The sequence below is a fragment of the Myotis myotis genome, unplaced genomic scaffold (genome assembly GCF_014108235.1).
Source record: "Myotis myotis isolate mMyoMyo1 unplaced genomic scaffold, mMyoMyo1.p scaffold_m19_p_3, whole genome shotgun sequence".
NCBI lineage: Eukaryota > Metazoa > Chordata > Mammalia > Chiroptera > Vespertilionidae > Myotis > Myotis myotis.
Window position 1 is genome coordinate 56,378,167 of NW_023416335.1, and position 20,145 is coordinate 56,398,311.

General features: G+C 36.7%; 1 protein-coding gene across 10 annotated transcripts in view; it reads left to right on the forward strand.

Moving 5' to 3' along the window:
• The window catches only part of MYCBP2 (MYC binding protein 2), a 300,098-nt gene that overhangs the window by 234,425 nt on the left and 45,528 nt on the right, over window positions 1-20,145 (forward strand). For all 10 annotated transcript variants that reach the window (XM_036296929.1, XM_036296926.1, XM_036296920.1 and 7 more), the window contains 4 exons: window positions 13,442-15,085; window positions 15,933-16,102; window positions 16,839-17,080; window positions 19,002-19,169. In XM_036296929.1, coding sequence (XP_036152822.1) covers window positions 13,442-15,085; window positions 15,933-16,102; window positions 16,839-17,080; window positions 19,002-19,169 — 2,224 coding nt within the window. The remainder of the gene's footprint in view (window positions 1-13,441; window positions 15,086-15,932; window positions 16,103-16,838; window positions 17,081-19,001; window positions 19,170-20,145) is intronic.

The following is a 20,145-nucleotide window of genomic DNA, read 5'->3' on the forward strand; positions in this document are numbered from 1 at the left end:
AATTTTTGCTAGTATGGATCATCACCACTGTGTATTAAACACTGTACTTAAGCACTCTAATGCATCCTCATTTGAGATGATGTCTCCATTTTACAGATAAGGAAACAAGCTTAGAGAAGATAAATGATTTATTATAGAAACAGTCATAGTAAGATGGTATATCCAGAACATGAGGTAGTTCTACTAACTACAAAGGCCATGTTTTTAAATATTCAACTTTGCTTACTGATGATTAATACAAAATCTATTCATAAATACATAATTTCTGCTTACATTTAGTTCTAGCATCTAGAGCAGTGGTTCTCATCCTTCCTAATGCCGCAACCCTTTAATACAGTTTCTCATATTGTGGTGACCCCCAATTTCATTGTTATAAATTGAACATAATTAAAGCATAGTGATTAATCACAAAAACAATATGTAATTATATATGTATTTTCCAATGGTCTTAGGCGACCCCTGTGAAAGGGTCGTTCGACCTCCCAAAGGGGTCACGACCCACAGGTTGAGAACCACTGATCTAGCGTATTAGCCTTAGATTGGTTATTTTCCCCTTTATAGTTTAATTCTAAGAATGTAGCTTGGTTTGAAAGGAAAAGATTTCCAAAATGTCATAACTCAAGTTCCCAGCTAAGTAGATGAGCTCTACAGAGATACACATGAACTACCCCCATGTCAACTTTATCTAACATTTCTATGAGCATTCTTATTAGTAACTAGAGGCCCGGTGCATGAAATTTGTGCACTGGGCGGGGGGGTGGGGAGGGGAGGTGTCCCAGAGCCCAGCCTGCACCTTCTCCAATCTGGGACTCCTCGGGGGATATCCAACTGCCAGTTTAGGGATCGGACCTAAACTGACAGTCAAACATCACTCTCACAATCCGGGACTGCTGGCTCCCAACCGCTCACCTGCCTGCCTGCCTGATTGCCCCTAACCACTCCCCTGCCAGCCTGATCACTGCCTAACTGCTCCCCTGCCAGCCCAATTGCCCCTAACTGCCCTGCCATGCTGGCCCAGTCGCCCTCAACTACCCTCCCCTGCCAGCCCGGTCGCCCGCAACTGCCCTCCCCTGCCGGCCCAGTCGCCCCCAACTGCCTTCCCCTGCCAGCCCGGTCACCCCTAATTGCCCTCCCCTACAGGCTTGGTCCTCCCCTACTGCCCTCCCCTGCTGACCTGGTTGCCCCATCTTTGAGGGCATGGAAGTCAATTAGTATATTCCCTCCTTATTGGCTGTGGGCGCCGCCATCTTTGTGACGGCATGAGAGTCAATTAGCTTATTCCCTTTTTATTAGATAGGATTCTTTAGGATGTGTTTTTTCTGAAGCATAATTTTTTTCACTAATCTCTGCAATTTGAAATAATATGGCAAATTAATTTGTTGATTTTTTTTAATTAGCAAAATTATTTTATTATAAATGTGCACATACCTGTATATATAAACAAGTTACTTCACCAGTTATTCTAGTGAAATAGAATAATTTCAGAAATGAAAGTTATAAGTTTTCCTTGTCTTACCATGCATGAGTGAGAAAGAAGTATGTTCTATAATTTACTTTTTTATTCAAAATTATTTGTGTAGTTTTTAGACCTAGTAAGCAAATCGGCAATAAGATTCTAGTGGACTGAGGTAGAGAATGACATCTGTACCTGCTCTCTTAAGATTTACTCTACAGGGAAAAGAAAACAAAGTGAAACTAGGAGAGATGATGTGACGTCTGGAGATGTTTTTGACTTACTTGTTTTTTAATGGAAAAAAAATAATATCAAGATTGTTTTCTAAGGAGAATGATCCAATAGAGAAAGTGAGAAATTGATGATGCAGGAGACAGGAGAATTGCTTGAACAATATTCTTGCATAGGAGAGAGGATGAAATCTAGCACACGGTTGAAAGGTCAGCTAAGTAGGAGACACATCGCTTATCTGTCCTAACAGGAGAGAAGGAAGAAGGCACAGCGTTAGGAGCTTGAGGATGTTCTTCTGTGGTTTTTTGTTTGTTTGTTTCAGTAAAAAAGGAAGCTGGCAACATCCCAGAGTTAACATATGGAGGGTATGTTGGTAGTTTGAGGAAAGGGGGAAAAGGTATGAAATTGAAATGGTGAACACATTTCAAACATTTACCATATAACAGACACCATTTTAACCACTTCGTATGAATCAGCTCATTTGATCATGCTAGAAAACGTGCTTCAGTTGAGAAACTTAATGCATTTGTAGCTGAGAGTGTTACTGCCCTAGTAGCAGCATTTTAAACTAGGGAGATTGGGGCCATTGTAATTGGTCTTATAAACCATACTTAGTAGATTAGATTTTATCCTCTAAGTATAGGAAATAAGAGGGAGGGAGCAGAGGAGGGAAATATGTAGTTCCACAGAATTTTAAACAAAAGAGTGACAGGATCAGTTTTACATTTATGCAAGAACTGAAAATATTATGAAAAAGATCCTGGAGAAAGGGTGAAAGTTAGAGGCAGGAAGTCCAAAGAAAAGCTGAGTAGGGTTTTTAAACTAAGTAAATTATAGTGGGAATGTAAAGGAAGAAACAAGTTTAGAAATACTTAAGCTATAAAATGCACAGGACATGCTAATCACAGTTGGGGGAGCCAGTCTAGAAGGAAGTCAGTTTTCTTGTTTTTGTTTTGAAAGATAAAACTCTTACCTAATATCATTAACAGAATAAAAAGTAGATTTTAAGAAAAAAATTAGGTTGTTTGGGTAATTTAGCTCCAGTAAACTGTAATATAATTTGAATATGAAAAGCATATTTGGGGAAAAAAGCATACTTGGCATTTTCATAACTAACAAATTGCTGACTGATAAGTTGTAAATACACCATCAAATTATTTCTATGTACATTTAGAGTAAAAATCACTAAAGCATTTTCATGATTTGCAGTTAATTTAATTTAGAATGCTTTTTTTTTCAATCCTCACCCAAAGACATTTTTTTTTTCATCAATTCCAGAGAGAGAGAAAAAGGGGGAGAGGAAGAGAGAGAAACATTGATGTGAAAGAGAAACATCAATTGACTGCCTCATACACCCTAATTGGGGATAGAATCTACAACCTGGGTTTGTGCTCTGACCGGGAATCAGACCCATGATCCTTTGGTGTGAGGACCAATGTTCTAACCACTGAGATACATCAGCCATGACTAGAAAGCAGTTCTCAAAGAATTTAAATTCTACTTTCATATTAGGTCTTCCTTATTTCTCACTCTTCTCTAAAACTTCTACACTGTAGTATATCTCATTGCTTAGACTTAGCAAAATTAAAACTATATATTGTTACAGCTTTATTGAAATTTAAATGTATACATTTTGATGAGTTTGAACATATGCATACACCATGATACCATCACCAAAGTCAACTAAATATTTATCTTTTTAAATGAGACTTTTCATCACTTATCATTAGGGAATGACTTTCTTCTCCCTCTCCCTTCAGTTTATTTAAGAAATATGTCATATGATGGCATAATTAATTGCTAGTGTTCAAGGTGCCCAAAAAGTCATCTAGCTCTTATTTTGGAGATACAAGAATTCTCAGTGACTTGCCCAAAGTTATACAGTTAACTAGTAACTGGAAAACCTAAGACCTAAATAAGAGAGACTTAACTCCGGTAATTTTATTTTTCAATTACATCTCAATTACCTTACATAAACTGTAAAAATTGGAAAAGCCAAGAGGTCATTTCCTCTAACCTTCTTATTTGTACCTTAAATCCCTTGGCAACATCCCTGATAAACTACCAGATGGGAAAGTAACACTGCCACAGGCTGCTCTGGTTGTCTGTTCTCAGTTTGATAGAGAATATAGAAGCAAAGTCCTGCCCCCTGCCTCCCAACAACAATGAAAGAATGGAACATGCCTCTAATTTATCTGTGATTCATCCTTTTCCTGGGTTCGAGGCAGTGACTGGTTCTTGCTTTTTTATTCTTTCTGCAAACAAGTATTTTATCCTGAAAGCCTTTTAGTTTTGTTTGCAACTTTAGCTGTCTTTGTGCTACATACATGTTGTATCCTTCTAAAGGCAGGACATGGTTATGGTTATTGTCAATCACCTGAACAAACACGTCTTGTTTCTCTGATGTATAAAAACTATTTTTTCCTTTGCAACTAATAAGCAATTTTGGAAAACTAGGTTTTTCTTTTTGTGTGTCTCCAGTCACTGTTCAAGGAGCAATCTTTAATCTTTTATTGGAATTTTTTTAAATATTCTAAGGCCTAGGATATCTAATCTAATAAAAGACAAATAGGGTAATTAACCGTACCTCCGACACACTGCCCATTGGCTAATCAGGGAAGTATGCAAATTAACCGCCAACCAAGATGGCGGCCGGCAGCCAGGCAGCTGAAGTGAACATGAGGCTTGCTTGCTCCAGTGATGGAGGAAGCCAAGGTTCCCCGCCTGCCGCGGCCGGGCTCTGAGCTGCACTCTAAGAAACAATGTTGCAATTATAGAAGCCAAACAAACCCCAGATACCTGCTTTCAGCAGCGGAGGCCTCAGAGCTGGAGCTGCAACAGTGTTTCAATTATAGAAGCTAAACAAACCCCAGATACCTTCTTTCAGCAGCCGAGACCTCAAGCTGGAGCTAGCCTCAGAGCTAAAGCCGGCTCTCAGCTAGAGTGACAGCCATAGAAGGTAAATAAATCCCAGAATAAAAGAAAAAAAGGAGAGGTTGGGAGCTTCAGTCACCCGCCAGCCTGAAAACGGCCCTCAGCCCCTCACCCAGACTGGCCAGGCACCCCAGTGGGGATCCCCACCCTGAAGGATGTGTGACCAGCTGCAAACAGCCATCATCCCCTCATCCAGGCTGGCCAGGCACCCAAGCAAGATGCCCACCCTGATCCGGGACACCCTTCAGGGCAAACCAGCCAGCCCCCACCCGTGCACCAGGCCTCTATCCTATATAGTAAAAGGGTAATATGCAAACTGACCCTAAAAGCAGAAAGACTGGGAATGACTGGTCACTATGACCCACACTGACCACCAGGGGACAGACGCTCAATGCAGGAGCTGCTCTCTGGTGATCAGGGCACTCTCACATGGGAGGAGCTCTGCTCAGCCACAAGCCAGGCTGATGGCTGCCAGTACAGCGGTGGTGGTGGGAGCCTCTCCTGCCTCCTCAGCAGCACTAAGGATGTCCAACTGCAGTTTAGGCCTGCTCCCCGCTGACAAGTGGACATCCCCCAAGGGCTGCCGGGCTGCCAGAGGGATGTCTGATTGCCATCTTAGGCCCAATACCCCAGGGAGCAGGCCTAAGCCAGCAAGTGGTCATCCCCTGAGGGGTCCCAGACTGCGAGAGGGCACAGGCCGGGCTGCGAGAGGGCACAAATTTTTGTGCACTGGGCCTCTAGTATATCATATTTTGCTCCGAATTTTTCTATCTCATCCACCACAAACTCTGAAATGATATGCTTTTCCTTAATGTTATATCTCTTAACCATATTTACTAGGGATTTACTGTGTAATCAGTAATATGTTACCTATGTTTTATCTAAGTACAGTTACATCTAGAAGTCATTTAGAGGCACATCATGTTTGAGGGTTAGCCATCTTACATATTTTCATTCCTCTTCCTTTCTGCATTCGTATCCTGTGGGTTACTGTTATTTTCTAATGAAAAGCTTATTTCTGTTTTATCCTTATTTGGAAATTTTGCTCTATCTTTCATTCTTTTATTATTCATTTAGTATACTAACATTTATGTAAATAATTTTTAGTTCCTATTCCACATCTTAGGTTCCTTTATCATTCATATAATTCCACTTTTCTCCCAATACATTTATAGGATTCTGGACATACATATATATTATGCAGTGATATTGCTTACTATCAGTTTACTTTCTTTTTTAAAATTGAAAAACATGAATCTTTTAAAAAGTTAACTATATCAAAGTATATTTAAATGAGCAAACTTTATTAAAAATTATATGCATAGCACAAGTGTTATCTGTAGTCACAGCTTAATTTATTAGGCATTTAACAATAACCTTTTGCCCTAGCCGGTTTGGCTCAGTGGGTTGAGTGTTGGCCTGCAGACCAAAGGGTCCCAGGTTCAATTCCGGTCAATGGCAGTTACCTAGGTTGCAGGCTTCTCCCTGGCCCGGGCCTGGTTTGGGCTCATGCAAGAGGCAACCAATGGATGTGTTTCTCTCACATCGATGTTTCTCTCTGTCTTCCCTCTCTCTTCCACTCTCTCTAAAAATCAATGGAAAAATATCCTCATGTGAGGATTAAAAAAATAAAGTTTTTCTTCTTACTCACTCTGAATAATGCCTAGGAATCCAATCTCTCTAGGCTTTTTAAATTGAAAAAGACTTAAAGTCTATTTTGTCTTCAAAACCTTTTCCAGGAGTTTGTTCTTAAACCTCTGCCACTGGGAGTGACCAGTCATTCCCAGTCTTTCTGCTTTTAGGGTCAGAAAGTAGGGTCCTAATTAAGATAGTATTCTGATTTCCTGCTTCTGTGTCCTTCTGAGAGGCTCACTTTTCACAGACTTTAGCGGCCAAGCCACAAGACTGTATCAAGACTATATCCAAGACATTGGCTTTTGGAATTCCCCTTGAATTAACTCTTCCAGTCAAAAGCTAACATCCTTCTAACTATATTTTCAATGATAGTTGGAGACTATTACATGATATTTAAATAGCATAAGAATTTCTTTTGCAATGCCTGGTATCTTTTGAGTTTTATAGTCTTCAAACAGAAGGATGCTCAAAAATATTAAAACTTGAAAATTTTTTGCCTGACCGTTGTGGCTCAGTGGTGGAGCATCAATCTATGAACCAGAAGGTCACAGTTCGATTCCCAGTTAGGGCACATGCCTGGGTTGCAGGTTTGGTCCCCAGTGAGAGGCATGCAGGAGTCAGCCAATCAGTGATTCTCTCTTATCATTAATGTTTCTATCTCTCTATCCCTCTACCTTCCTCTCTCTGAAATCAATGGAGACATACCTTAAAAAAAAAGAAAAGAAAAGAAAAGAAAAGCACTATAACATTTTTAAACTTTGTTTAAAATGATTTGGTGGCATGTAGTACATCTCTATCCTCCTGCCATTCCCTTTTGAACCCACTGCAAGTTATTCCTGTAGTTGTCCTTACCCACAGAAATTGCTAGAGTCAGTCTTTGGCTTTATTTATTTATTTATTTATTTATTTATTTATTTATTTATTTATTTAACTAAATTCACTTGTCAATTCTAAGATCTCATTTTACTTGATTTATCAACAGTGTTAGACAGAATTGACTTTCTTCCTTGAATTTCCTTCTTTGCCTGTTGAATACTTCTTATCTCACCAACTGTTCATTTCCAGTCTCTTTTTTATATCCTGCTGTATTCTGTATTCCTAGAAATGTCACATAGCTTTGGTCTCTTCTAGACCTCACTCCGTAAGTGGTCTTATCCAGGCATGTAATAGTTTCCAACATCTGCATGCTTATGACTCCCAAGTTTATCACCACTTGATCAAGTGTGTATTTATTTGTTAATTTCTTACTTCACCTTAAGATAAGCTCCATAAAAGCTGGGACTTTATTTCTAGTCATCATTTTATCTTCAGTGGCTAGAACAATGTATGATACATAATACCTACTTAGTATCTTATATGGGATAACTTTTTGGTTTATGAGTAGTTCACCTTTAATCTTGGCCGTAATAATGAATGAGTCAACTATTTTCTGTTTTTAGCAAAATATATGTTGTATCCAGTTTTCTTTATTTCAATAATATTAAAAAAGTTATCTCGTTACCTGAATGTATTTCAGCTCGATTACTTATATTTATTTTAATTGCTAAAATTTAAATTTTAAATAAATGGATTTTTTAAAAGATTTAGATAGAGATATTTTTGGCATACTGCTTTTAAAAGACTATACTTTTGCCCTAACCAGTTTTGTTCAATGGATAGAGCCTTGGCCTGCAGACTAAAGGGTCCCAGGTTCAATTCCTGTCAAGGGCATGTACCTTGGTTGCAGGCACATCCCCAGTAGGGGGTGTGCAGGAGGCAGCTGATCGATGTTTCTCTCTCATCGATGTTTCCAACTCTCTATCCCTCTCCCTTCCTCTCTGTGAAAAATCAATAAAATATATTTTTTTAAAAAAAGACTATACTTTTAAGATTCTATTCTTTCTAAAAGATAAATTATTTAACTTTACTTCATTTTTGGCATGGTAAATCATGACTGTTTAACATATTTCATTGACTTGTAATTTCTTTTGCTGTGTTTGTGTTGTGAAATGTATAAAAAAAAGTGGGTACCTCAATAATAAGATCTATAAAAAAGACACTAAATGTTTGGATTGGTACTAACATTTTTCACTAAAGATAAACTAAGAAAAATAATCATAAATGCTAACTTGAGTCCATTCTGAGATACATATTGGAATCATCATAGTCACATGTCCCTACAGAAATCAAGGGGACAATAGATTCAGTTATCCTATCTAATAATAGACACACATGGTAATTGACCGTACCTTCGCTACGCCTCCCATTGGCTAATCAGCACGATATGCAAATTGACCGCCAACAAAGATGACGGCTAATTTGCATACTGCAGGCAGGGCGGGTCAGCACCATCCCGCCTGCCCCACCGCCATCCGGGCCTCCTATTTGCCACCCAGGGCGGCGGGCATCCCATGTGCGATATGACCCGGGGTGGCTGGGCGGGGCAGCAGTGATCCGCCGGCCTGCCGGGCATTCCGTGTGTGACCCGACCCAGGGCGGTGGGGCGGGACAGCATGGCTCCTCTGTCACCCCAGCTTCCTCATCACAGCTCCCTTGGGGGCCTAAGCCTTTAGTCAGACATCCTCCGAGGGCTCCCTGGCTGCCAGAAGGATGTCTGACTGCAAGCTTAGGCCTGATCCCCCGGGGAGTGGGCCTAAGTCGACAGGAGGAGATCCCCCAAGGGGTCCTGGACTGCAAATGAGCGCAGGCCGGGCTGAGGGACCACCCTCAAATTTTCATGCACCGGGCCTCTAGTAATTATATAATACATCATCTGTATACTGTATTTTATGTTCACCATTCCAATTCAGATTTTCTTCCATCACTATTATCTCCCCTTTATTATCATCTACAACCCCTATCCCTCACCCCCTTACCTCTGGTAATCTCCATGATGTTGTCTGTGCCTATGAGTTAGGTTGTTTTTATTTTCCTTAATTCCTTCACCTTTTCACCAAGCCCACAACCCCCCTCTCTGACATTTGTTCTCTATCTATGAGACTATTCTGTTTTTGTTAGTTTATTTTGTTCATTAGATTTACATATGAGTGACATCATATGATTCTTGTCTTTCTCTGACTGGCTTATTTCACTTAACATAATACTCTCCAGGTCCATAAAGAAAAGCGAGTTTAAGTAGTATTAATCTAAAAAGAAATGCTCAGATTTGATTTATCAGAGCTATAAGCCTTATTTAACTTTTAAATTACCACATTTAAAGCTATCGTTATTTATCTAAATTAACTAATTTGACCTTTGTTTTCTGTTTGAATTTTAGAAAAATATAAACTTGTTGAAAAATCTAGCTGAATAAACTTTATTAATAGTTAAGTCATGCATACCATTTGAAATGCTTTGTTGCTGCTTGTGTTCTCTGCTAACTTTTTTTCCATTGAATCTGTGCTGCTTCTTTGCCACTGTTTTTCACTGTAGAATCTCCATCTCGCAACCTTGCTTCTCGTGAGCGCATTTACAAAAATTATGGTGTAGCTGGGCCTGCCTCTGCTCTTTCATCTCTGTCTCACAAACTGAAGGGTGGGTATGCGTGCATTCGTGGATGGGCCATTCTTAATGAACATAGGCGGTATCAATGAAGACGTTTTAGTTCACTTCAGTCATGTTCATCCCATTCCATTTTTTAAGATTAAAGTTTATTATTTTATTTAAATTTTGATATTTGGGATTAATTTGTGATATATCTGCTCAATGCTATAGTAGCGATTATCCTGACTGATATGCATGTTGACAACATCTATAGGTTAAATATTACTCTTATTTAATTTCAAACCTATATGAGGTCTTAAAAAATAAAATAGTATATAGAAAGATGTGCCTGATTTGAGGAATTGTAAAATCATTATTTTCAGAAAAAAGTGGAATATACAGGGTGGGGCAAAAATAGGTTTCTAGTTGTGAGTACATGAAACAGAGAGTTTATTCTTGTATTATTATTAATTATTATATTATTTTCCATACAAACGGCTGTAAATCTACTTTTGTCCCACCTGCATATGTCATGAGGCACATTGTGAACTATAAGAATATAATATCTTTTGTAACAAACTAGTCTTTAAGTCATTTTTCTGTTATATAATGCAGGATTTACTTTCCTACTTTAGTATTTTATTTGAAACACAGATAATTAGGTTAATTTTTTTTTTTAGCTTAACTTAGTTATCAGTTACCTGTCCTGTCTAACATGAGTCTTCCTTTTAGTATTTTGTTAGTCACTTCATTTTAAAAATTTAAACTTAGTAATGCTTAAACTATATTGACAATTGATAAAATTTCAGACAATTTAAAAATGTTTTAGTTTTCTAAAATACTATAGCTGCCTACTTACATATTTTTGTGTGACAGTAATATTTAAACTTTTAAAATCCTGTATTTTAGGAAAATTTTATTAAAAAATGTTGTAGCAATGGCTAATATACTGTATACATTTTAAAGGTAATATTTAGATTTCTTTTTTTCTTAGAAATGGATAAAACATTTCTTCTTTATATAGTTGACAGTGATACTTTATAATACTGTAGTATATTAAATAGTGTTATAGAAGCTGATCTTTATAGGACCTGATCTCTATAGTATATACTGTTATGTAACCTGATATATACTACATATTATGCATGTAATGTTACAGTGTAAGATATTGTTATAGTATGGATCATACAATTTGAGGATTTACAATTTTGGCATAAAAAATTATGCAGGTCGTTACTGAATGAATACTTAAGATTAAACATGATTACTAATTTTATTTGAATGTACTAAACTTCTATTCTGTCCTGTATTTTTTTCCAAAATTCTTTTGAGGTTAGAAAATGTTTTGCCTATTATTATTTAAATTTACATATGACAAATATGATCATGAAATTAGTTTAATGATGAATTAGTTAAGTGATGAATGTGAAAGTATTATGTGACATAAAGATTTTTAGCAAAATATTTGTTTATGTTTATTGATCTTTCAAGCAGCCATAACATGACAAATTTTAGTAATATTTACTACCTGCCTCAAAATTTTTGAAACCCAAATGAAGATAAACATCGGTTACCATATAGTTTTACCACACATAACAAATGATATATTCTTTTTAAATATATATGGTTCAGCTTCTGAAATAAATGTGATTATGAAGGCATTGTCCACTATCAGATTACAAAAAAACAGTCCTCCAAATATTACACACTCAAAATTAGTGGCAAGGATTCAGTATATATGTTTACAAAATTTTCTCTTTGGTTCTATTACTAGATCAGAAAAATGGGCAGCAATTTCTTAAACTACTTTTATACAATTTGAAAGCACTTAGCAAGTTTGTAACATCTATTTATCTGTTTTGTGACAGCATAAATATCTGGATTATTCTTGTGTGTGTTGTGGTTTGTTTCACCACTTTTCCTCTGAATTTAGCCCAGTCTTTTATATTGGCTTTATAATACATATATGATCAATGAAATTGATGGCAGAATAATAAAGAATTACAAGAAACTGAAGAGCATTATATTTAGTAGTTATTTTTATTCATCCAGAGAATGAGTAATTATTTTAAACACTGGCATGATGCAATTAAAACATGTTCCAAATATGCTGTTTGGCATACTTAGTTATTTCAGAATTACTTAACTTGCAAGCATCTGACTCTTACACAACAACAGTTACTGTTGCCTCTGCCCTGTGGCCTTGGGAGCCATAATTGTAAGAAGTGGATTTTTGGAGAATATGAAGATTTGGGACTAGCAGAAGAAACATTAAGAAAACAAGAATTTATTTACTCATTCAACAAATATTCTTTGAGCACTTATTATTCCAGGGACTCATTCCTGATATTACATCTGTGAAGAGTAATAGATAAATATAACAGTTCTTGCAGACCTTCCATCAGAAGCAACATTGCCTTGAACTGTAGATAGCTAGAGTGTGATTACACACACATATGTGCACCTGCATGCACGGACACACACACACACACACACACACACACAAGCAAGCCAAAAAACATTACCCTAAAAAATACCTGAAATGTAACCAGTTAACAGATGTATTTGAATTTGCTAAGTACCCTTTTTAAAAATATATAAATGCATCTAGCAAGCAAGATTTATGAATTTTCAGTTGTTTATACCACATGCATCACTTTAATCAGATTGCTTTTCTCATAACAACTAATTAATATCACTTGCACTAAGACTGGAAATTTTTATTTTAGGGAGGAAAGGTAATGTCGGTTGTACCACTTACTTGTGACAAATGCCTCAAAGGGAAGCAGGAAATAGTAGAAAGGAGATACACCGATTGAGGCTCAGGATACCCAAAACAGTGGTGTCCATGTAGAAATACCTAGTGTTTTTACTAGAAAAGAGGTAGAATATTTTTCTTTTATCTTTTTATCTGTTATTTTCCTGACTCCTTATTTCAAGGTCCCCAACAATTCAGATTTGAACTAATTCTGAGGATCCTTTTATTCCAAGGGGACACAAGCTCAAAATTCTAAGCAGCTAAGCTTAATAAACTAAATAAACTTTTAGAGTACGATCTTTTTATAAACACTGTCTGAATTACATGTAATTAAATAATAACCTTTGGGCATTCATATGTTAATTATAAATTGTTGTAATTCAAGCATTAAAATTTAGTGTCTCTTTAGCAGTTCTATTTTAACCTCATTCTATCTGTCTGTGGACTTGAAAATGATAAATGTGTTTATAAATTCAGTTTCCTAATTTAACAAGACTTGCACCATTAACATCCCTAATAAGGATGGGAGATATCATTGTACTGGAAATTTAGCTCAACTAATTCATATTTAAAAAACACATATGTTTTCCCAATATTTTATTCCAAAAAAACGTAGTTAGGTTTTTTTTCTTTCTAGCCTCTCACTGAATTTAAATTCTCACTAATTCTTCTAAGGTTGAGGTTCAGATATGGTGGATAATTCATATTGGTGCATAGCTACTGTTTGTTCAGTCTTTTTTGCATCCATGAAAATTGTTTTTGGTGGAAATGGTTGTATAATTATGTAATAGAAAATATTTTGAAAATATTTTCCTTTATTATGAAAATATTTTCCTTTGTTTTTCAAGTCTTTTTGTCTGTGACAAGCAATATAAATGTTTTAGCTATGTTTTTTTTAAAATCAGTGACTACATTATCAGTAAGTTGTAATTTTATTAACAAGTTTTACTATGAAATGGACCACACAGGTGACAGAGGAACTATCTCAACATCTTCTAGACCAGTCTCTACATCAGGAAAATCAGAAATGTCCTCCAAGCACAGCAGATCAGTTAAACCTGATGGACGTATGAGCCGGACTACTGCTGATCCAAAGAAACCAAGGGGCACCGAAGGTTTATCAGCTAGTGAATCCCTCATGTTGAAATCTGATGCTGCGAAGTTGAGGTCAGATTCTCACAATAGGTCGTTGTCCCCCAACCATAACACCCTGCAAACGCTGAAATCTGATGGGAGGGTGTCTTCTAGTTTCAGAGCTGAATCCCCGGGACCAGGTTCTCGGTCATCGTCTCCTAAACCAAAGACTCTCCCAACCAATCGGTCTAGCCCATCTGGTGCTAGTTCTCCCCGCTCCTCCTCACCACATGATAAAAATCTACCTCAAAAAAGTACCACTCCTGTTAAGACAAAACTTGATCCTCCTCGGGAACGTTCCAAATCAGACTCTTACACACTTGATCCAGATACCCTCCGCAAGAAGAAAATGCCCCTCACAGAACCATTAAGGGGACGATCAACATCACCAAAACCAAAACAAGTACCAAAGGATTCAAAAGATTCCCCTGGATCCGAAAATAGAGCTCCTTCTCCCCATGTGGTACAAGAAAACCTTCACAGTGAGGTGGTTGAAGTCTGCACTTCAAGTACTTTAAAAACCAACAGTCTAACAGATAGTACCTGTGATGAAAGCAGTGAATTTAAGAGTGGGGAAGAAGGTTCAAATAAAGTTCATTTCAGCATAGGAAAAGCCCCACTGAAAGAGGAACAGGACATGAGAGCATCCCCCAAAATAAGTCGAAAATGTGCTAATAGACACACCAGGCCCAAAAAGGAAAAATCCAGCTTTCTCTTCAAAGGAGACGGAGCCAAACCTTTAGAGCCAGCCAAACAAGCCATGTCTCCCTCTGTGGCCGAGTGTGCCAGAGCAGTCTTTGCCTCTTTCCTGTGGCACGAAGGCATAGTGCACGATGCAATGGCTTGTTCTTCTTTCTTAAAATTTAATCCTGAACTTTCCAAAGAACATGCCCCTATAAGAAGTAGTTTAAACAGCCAACAACCTACAGAAGAAAAGGAAACCAAGTTAAAAAATAGACACTCATTGGAAATATCATCTGCTCTGAATATGTTTAATATTGCACCTCATGGACCAGATATATCTAAAATGGGTAGTATCAACAAAAATAAGGTGTTGTCTATGCTTAAGGAGCCACCTCTGCATGAAAAATGTGAGGATGGGAAAACTGAAGCCACTTTTGAAATGTCCATGCACCACCCAGTGAAGTCTAAATCTCCTCTTCCCTTAACTTTACAACATTTAGTGGCTTTCTGGGAAGACATCTCTTTGGCTACTATCAAAGCAGCTTCCCAGAATATGATTTTTCCAAGTCCTGGTTCTTGTGCAGTCCTTAAAAAGAAAGAGTGTGAAAAAGAGAATAAGAAGGCCAAAAAAGAAAAAAAGAAAAAAGAAAAGGCAGAAGTTCGGCCCAGGGGTAATTTATTTGGTGAGATGGCCCAGCTGGCAGTGGGAGGACCAGAGAAAGATACCATCTGTGAGCTGTGTGGAGAGTCACATCCATACCCAGTGACGTACCATATGAGACAAGCTCACCCAGGTAAATGAGATTATTAAACATATATAAGTACTTTTTGTAAAAATACTAAATAGGTATTTTTAACTTGAAATGTTCTATAAATTATGTTAAAATACAGAGAAACTGGCTCAGAATTTATAGTATCTTATAACTTAGGAGTTTTTTTGTGAAAAATAGGTAAGGCAATTTAGTACTATTTTATTTTAATATATTACATTTTGAAACATTGTTTATTTTTTAAATGTTCTGTGTTACCCAAATCTTGCTGTTAAGGCATGTCACACAGTAGAAATCATGACATGTCCATACACAGAGGAAAGATCCCAGTATGAGGTTTACTTTGGTTTCAGGTTTTCCTGCTCAAAATTGCAAACTAAATTATGTTATACTGATTTAGGGGAGTGATATCAACTGTTTTATCAGAAGACTGTATTTTAGTTAAATGTAAGGATTTCTATAACAATTGATTAGTATTCCAAAATTTACCCATTACAAGTTTGGTTAAAAGGTTTCTCTTTCTATATATTATACCTGAAACCTTTTATAAAATATGTGATTCCTTAAAATATATCACTTTTACAGAATATTTTATTCCTCTTTTGTTTAATTTTATTGGCATACTTACTTAAATCTAAATGTACCCAGATTGCACATTGTATATTTCTTTCCATCTGCCTGTATGGACCATTTTAGCTATCATTTAATTGATTACTTTTTGGTAATCAGTTTTTCTGACATAGTTAATAGCCATAAAAAAAGTGAGATACTTGCTTCAGTATTTTGCTTACTTTAGAAGGTAAATCCGTCATTAATGTATAAATGGCAGGGATCAGACTACTAAGGTCACTTGCTTTGTTCTTGTTTCAAGGTTGTGGTCGTTATGCTGGTGGACAAGGTTACAATAGCATTGGGCATTTTTGTGGAGGATGGGCTGGTAACTGTGGTGATGGTGGCATAGGAGGAAGCACTTGGTATCTGGTATGTGATCGCTGCAGAGAAAAATACCTCCGGGAAAAACAGGCTGCTGCAAGGGAAAAGGTATTTTTATCCTGTCCTGGTTATACTGTTAATGATAAGGATAAACCTTATAAAAATATTTTTATGATCATATTATATCAGATAACTTCACATAAATTCAATTAAAGACCAGATTTATAACTGGACTAATTTACAAATTTAATATTTGTGCTAGACCAGCTATTTTTATTACAAAAATAAATTATATCTATAATACGACAACTAGCCTGTGGCACATATGCCTTATTAACAGTTGTTTATTATGTAATTCTACACATATACATAGCTTTTCTCTTCACCTTCCCCTCTCTCTCAACTTTCCCTCTTTTCCTTTTTCCTTTTCTATTTGTACTCTTTATCTCCTCTCTCTTTTTCTTAATCCCTAATTGTGTTGTGGAACTCATGGAAACTCAAGATCATTCACAATAGTGCTACACCTGACTAAAAATTTTTGCTGAATATGTACACACACAGAGAGATTATTGATTCTTTTTTTAAAATAATTCCATTTAGATATTACTAGTTAGCTTTTTAATTTTCCCAAGGAGATAAGAGATGTATAGTTTATCTTCAACATAAAATAATTTCAATCAGTTCAGGACAAGCATGAAGTGAATGTTGTTTTAGTAGTCACTGTTATTATTTTTAAATGATTCTACAAGTGTTTAATTTGTATTACAGACTCAAAATACTTAGGTTATGAAATCAGATTTTGAATATAAGTAGGAAAAGACCACTACACATTTTTCGTTGCCAGGTCAAACAATCTAGGAGGAAGCCAATGCAAGTCAAGACTCCTCGTGCCTTGCCCACTATGGAAGCTCACCAGGTGATTAAAGCAAATGCACTCTTCCTGCTGTCTCTGAGCAGTGCAGCCGAGCCGAGCATTCTGTGTTATCCTGCAAAGCCATTCCAGTCTCAGCTTCCCAGCGTGAAAGAGGGTATTTCTGAGGATCTTCCTGTTAAAATGCCTTGTCTTTACCTGCAGACATTAGCTAGGTAATATAACTGGGTTTTTTATTTAATCGCTTGTGATTAACAGTTGTTGTTGATTAACTAATGTCATGTTCTGAATATCCATGCTATATTAACACATTGTGTAGAATAAAGAGACCTCCAGGAATTCATATTCTGAGTTGCCTTGACCAGCATTTGACTGGTAGGGACACACCTGAAAGTACTAGGTGTGTTTTTTTAAAAAAAAAAAAACTTGTAAATAACTATGTTAATTTGTATTATTATTCATATAAAAATATGTCTTAGAAAGTAAGACTTTAGCTGTCTTTTGTTCTTTGGTAGGCTGACTTCATTCTGCTAAAAGGGGGCAATGCTAAAGTAGAAAAAAACTATTTCCTAAAAAATTCTTTAATTTTTTAAAATTATTCATTCTGTTATTTAAATAAATACCAACTGGGTACCAGCTTTGTACTAGACCTTGAAGATACCAAGATGAGTATAATAAAATTCTGGCTTCCTTGTGCTCATACTCTGTGGACATTTAAGACATGTAAATAAAATATTAAAAATATTATATAATCAGTACTATATTAGAAGTATGTACAAGAGGCTCTTAGAGCATACAACAGGAGAGTTACTGAATCTTCCCCCAGGAGATTAGGACCAGAGAATCTGACCCTTTACAATAGTCTTAAAGGATAAATAGGAATTAAATCAAATAGGTAATGGGAGGAAAGTGTTCCTGACAGAGTAAACCGTGTGTGAAAGCACAAATGATGAAATAGCATTACACATTTAAGGATTCACAGGCTTATTAAAACTGGCTACTGGGAGAAATATAGAAATGCCACTCGAAGTGGTTACCCAAGACCCAGTAATGTGGGGCCCTATCGCCCATGCTAAGGTTAGATTTTACCCCACAGAGGAAACAGTGGAAGAATCTTAAATAGGGAAATACATGAACTGGTTTGCAGTTAGATCACTCAGCTACTAATGTGGGAACTGGATGAAAGGGCATCACTGAAGATGGAGGGGAGCCTATAAATAATATGCCATATTGGATTTGGGTGGTACAGTCTGTGCTTTCACACTCCTAAACACTGACACTCTAAAACAGTCTTTCATATACCAAGTTCAGATTTTTTTCATTGGGTGACGAAGATTTTAGAAATTCCCTGCCGGCATAACTTGCCAACCAACAATTTCATTTTGGCAAGGTTGTCCTCTTTGTGTAGCAGAGTTATGTCAGGGTATAAGACTAAATATATTTGAGACCAAGATGGAAATCATCAGATATCCCAAATCTTTAGCTTCATTCAGACCACTTAGTAGACTTAAATTAACAACTCTGTTCCAGTTTGAAAAGGAAAGAATTGTAAAACATGTAAAAATGCTAGCATACCATAATTATGGATTTTATAATTTTAGCTCTCTGGGGAATGGACATTCCCTCAACCCATGGAACATTTTACATATCTAATCTTCCTCAAATTTGACTCATATACGTTCCTACCAAAAAGGTGACTGTGCAAGAAACATGGGCCTAAACCAAGGCAGTGATGATAGAGAATGAGAAGAAAGTATGGTTGTGAGAGGAAACCTACCACTCAGAGGCCTGAGTGATGGGTCATGGTTGAGGACTAAGCCTACTACAGCACTGAGATACTTTAACTTAGGCCCCTGGATAATTGGTGGGATCATTCACCAAAATACCAGAAGAGATAAAAGCTCTCAAAAGGAAAGAAAATGAATTCAATTTAGGTTTTGAAATGTTTGTGGTACCTGGAATATCTATGTGTAAAACTGTCCGACTTTTATATCCTTCTATTTACATCTGTGGTTAGTTTAGTACTTCACTCATATAGATTTAAATGTGCTGCTTTTGCTTTTACGAAGGAAATTGAAAATGGAAACTGTCTGTATTGCCTTCATACTTAAAGTTACTGGGTTTGATTTAATGTAGGCATCATCATGAAAATTTTGTGGGCTATCAAGATGACAACCTATTTCAGGATGAAATGAGATATCTCCGTTCAACATCAGTGCCTGCCCCGTACATATCAGTAACTCCTGATGCAAGTCCTAATGTATTTGAAGAGCCAGAGAGCAATATGAAGTCTATGCCACCAAGGTATTTGGGTTCTCTCCTCTCTGTTGAATAGCCAGTGTTTGGTTTGGAAGAATGACAGCTGGAAAAGAATGGTCTAGAAGTTTTTTAGTACATCCTTCCATCTCAAAAAGGACATTGAGTCAGCTCGGCTATTAGAGCAGTAAGAAAAAGCCTTACATACATGAAGTAAGGTACAAGGTCTTTGATAGCAGAAGCAGACTAGTTGGAAAAAACCACTAATGAAGTAATAGTAAAACTTCCCATTATATGATGTCATTTAGTGCTATTGTAAACCAGAGTAGAGAAAGGTCACTTTGAGGCAGTATTTAGGGAAAGTTACATGAGAGAAGAAGCACTGAAAATAAATCTTGAACTTCTTGAAATATTGCTTACAATTTTCTCCTACCCACTCACCCCCAATTAGGTATAGTAGTATCAGAATAAAGAGCTTTTTGGAAACTGAATAGAAGTATATAAATGTAATACAGAGCGAACTGGGTACCACTAAGACTTTTAAAAAAGAGGAATGACATGGTAAACATGCAAGGATAATCAGACAGTTCAATTGAGAAGCTGATACATTTAGTCAAAGATTTCAGCTAGCTATGTGGAATTGAATAATGTTGACAATGATTATGAAACAAGGTAGATAAATGAAGTATTTTGTAGGAAAAATTAAATTAACATATCCCTATACCCTGGTCATTCAGCAATCAAGCAGCCCAAACCAACATCTAGGCACATTAACCCCAGTCAGTTATGTACAACATTTATAGTCCATTCAAACAAGAACGTACACACACTTAGAGAGGTGGTAAGTTAAGAAAATGTCCAGGGGAGGGGGTTAGCCACTAACTAGAAAATATATAAGATTTACTGAGGGACATAAGATTCAAACATGGCTTGAATGATGGAAAAGAAATAACTCCAGAACTCAAGGTGAGCATAAATGTCACATTTTGGAATGAGGTGACAGAAAAAAAGAACACATGAAAAG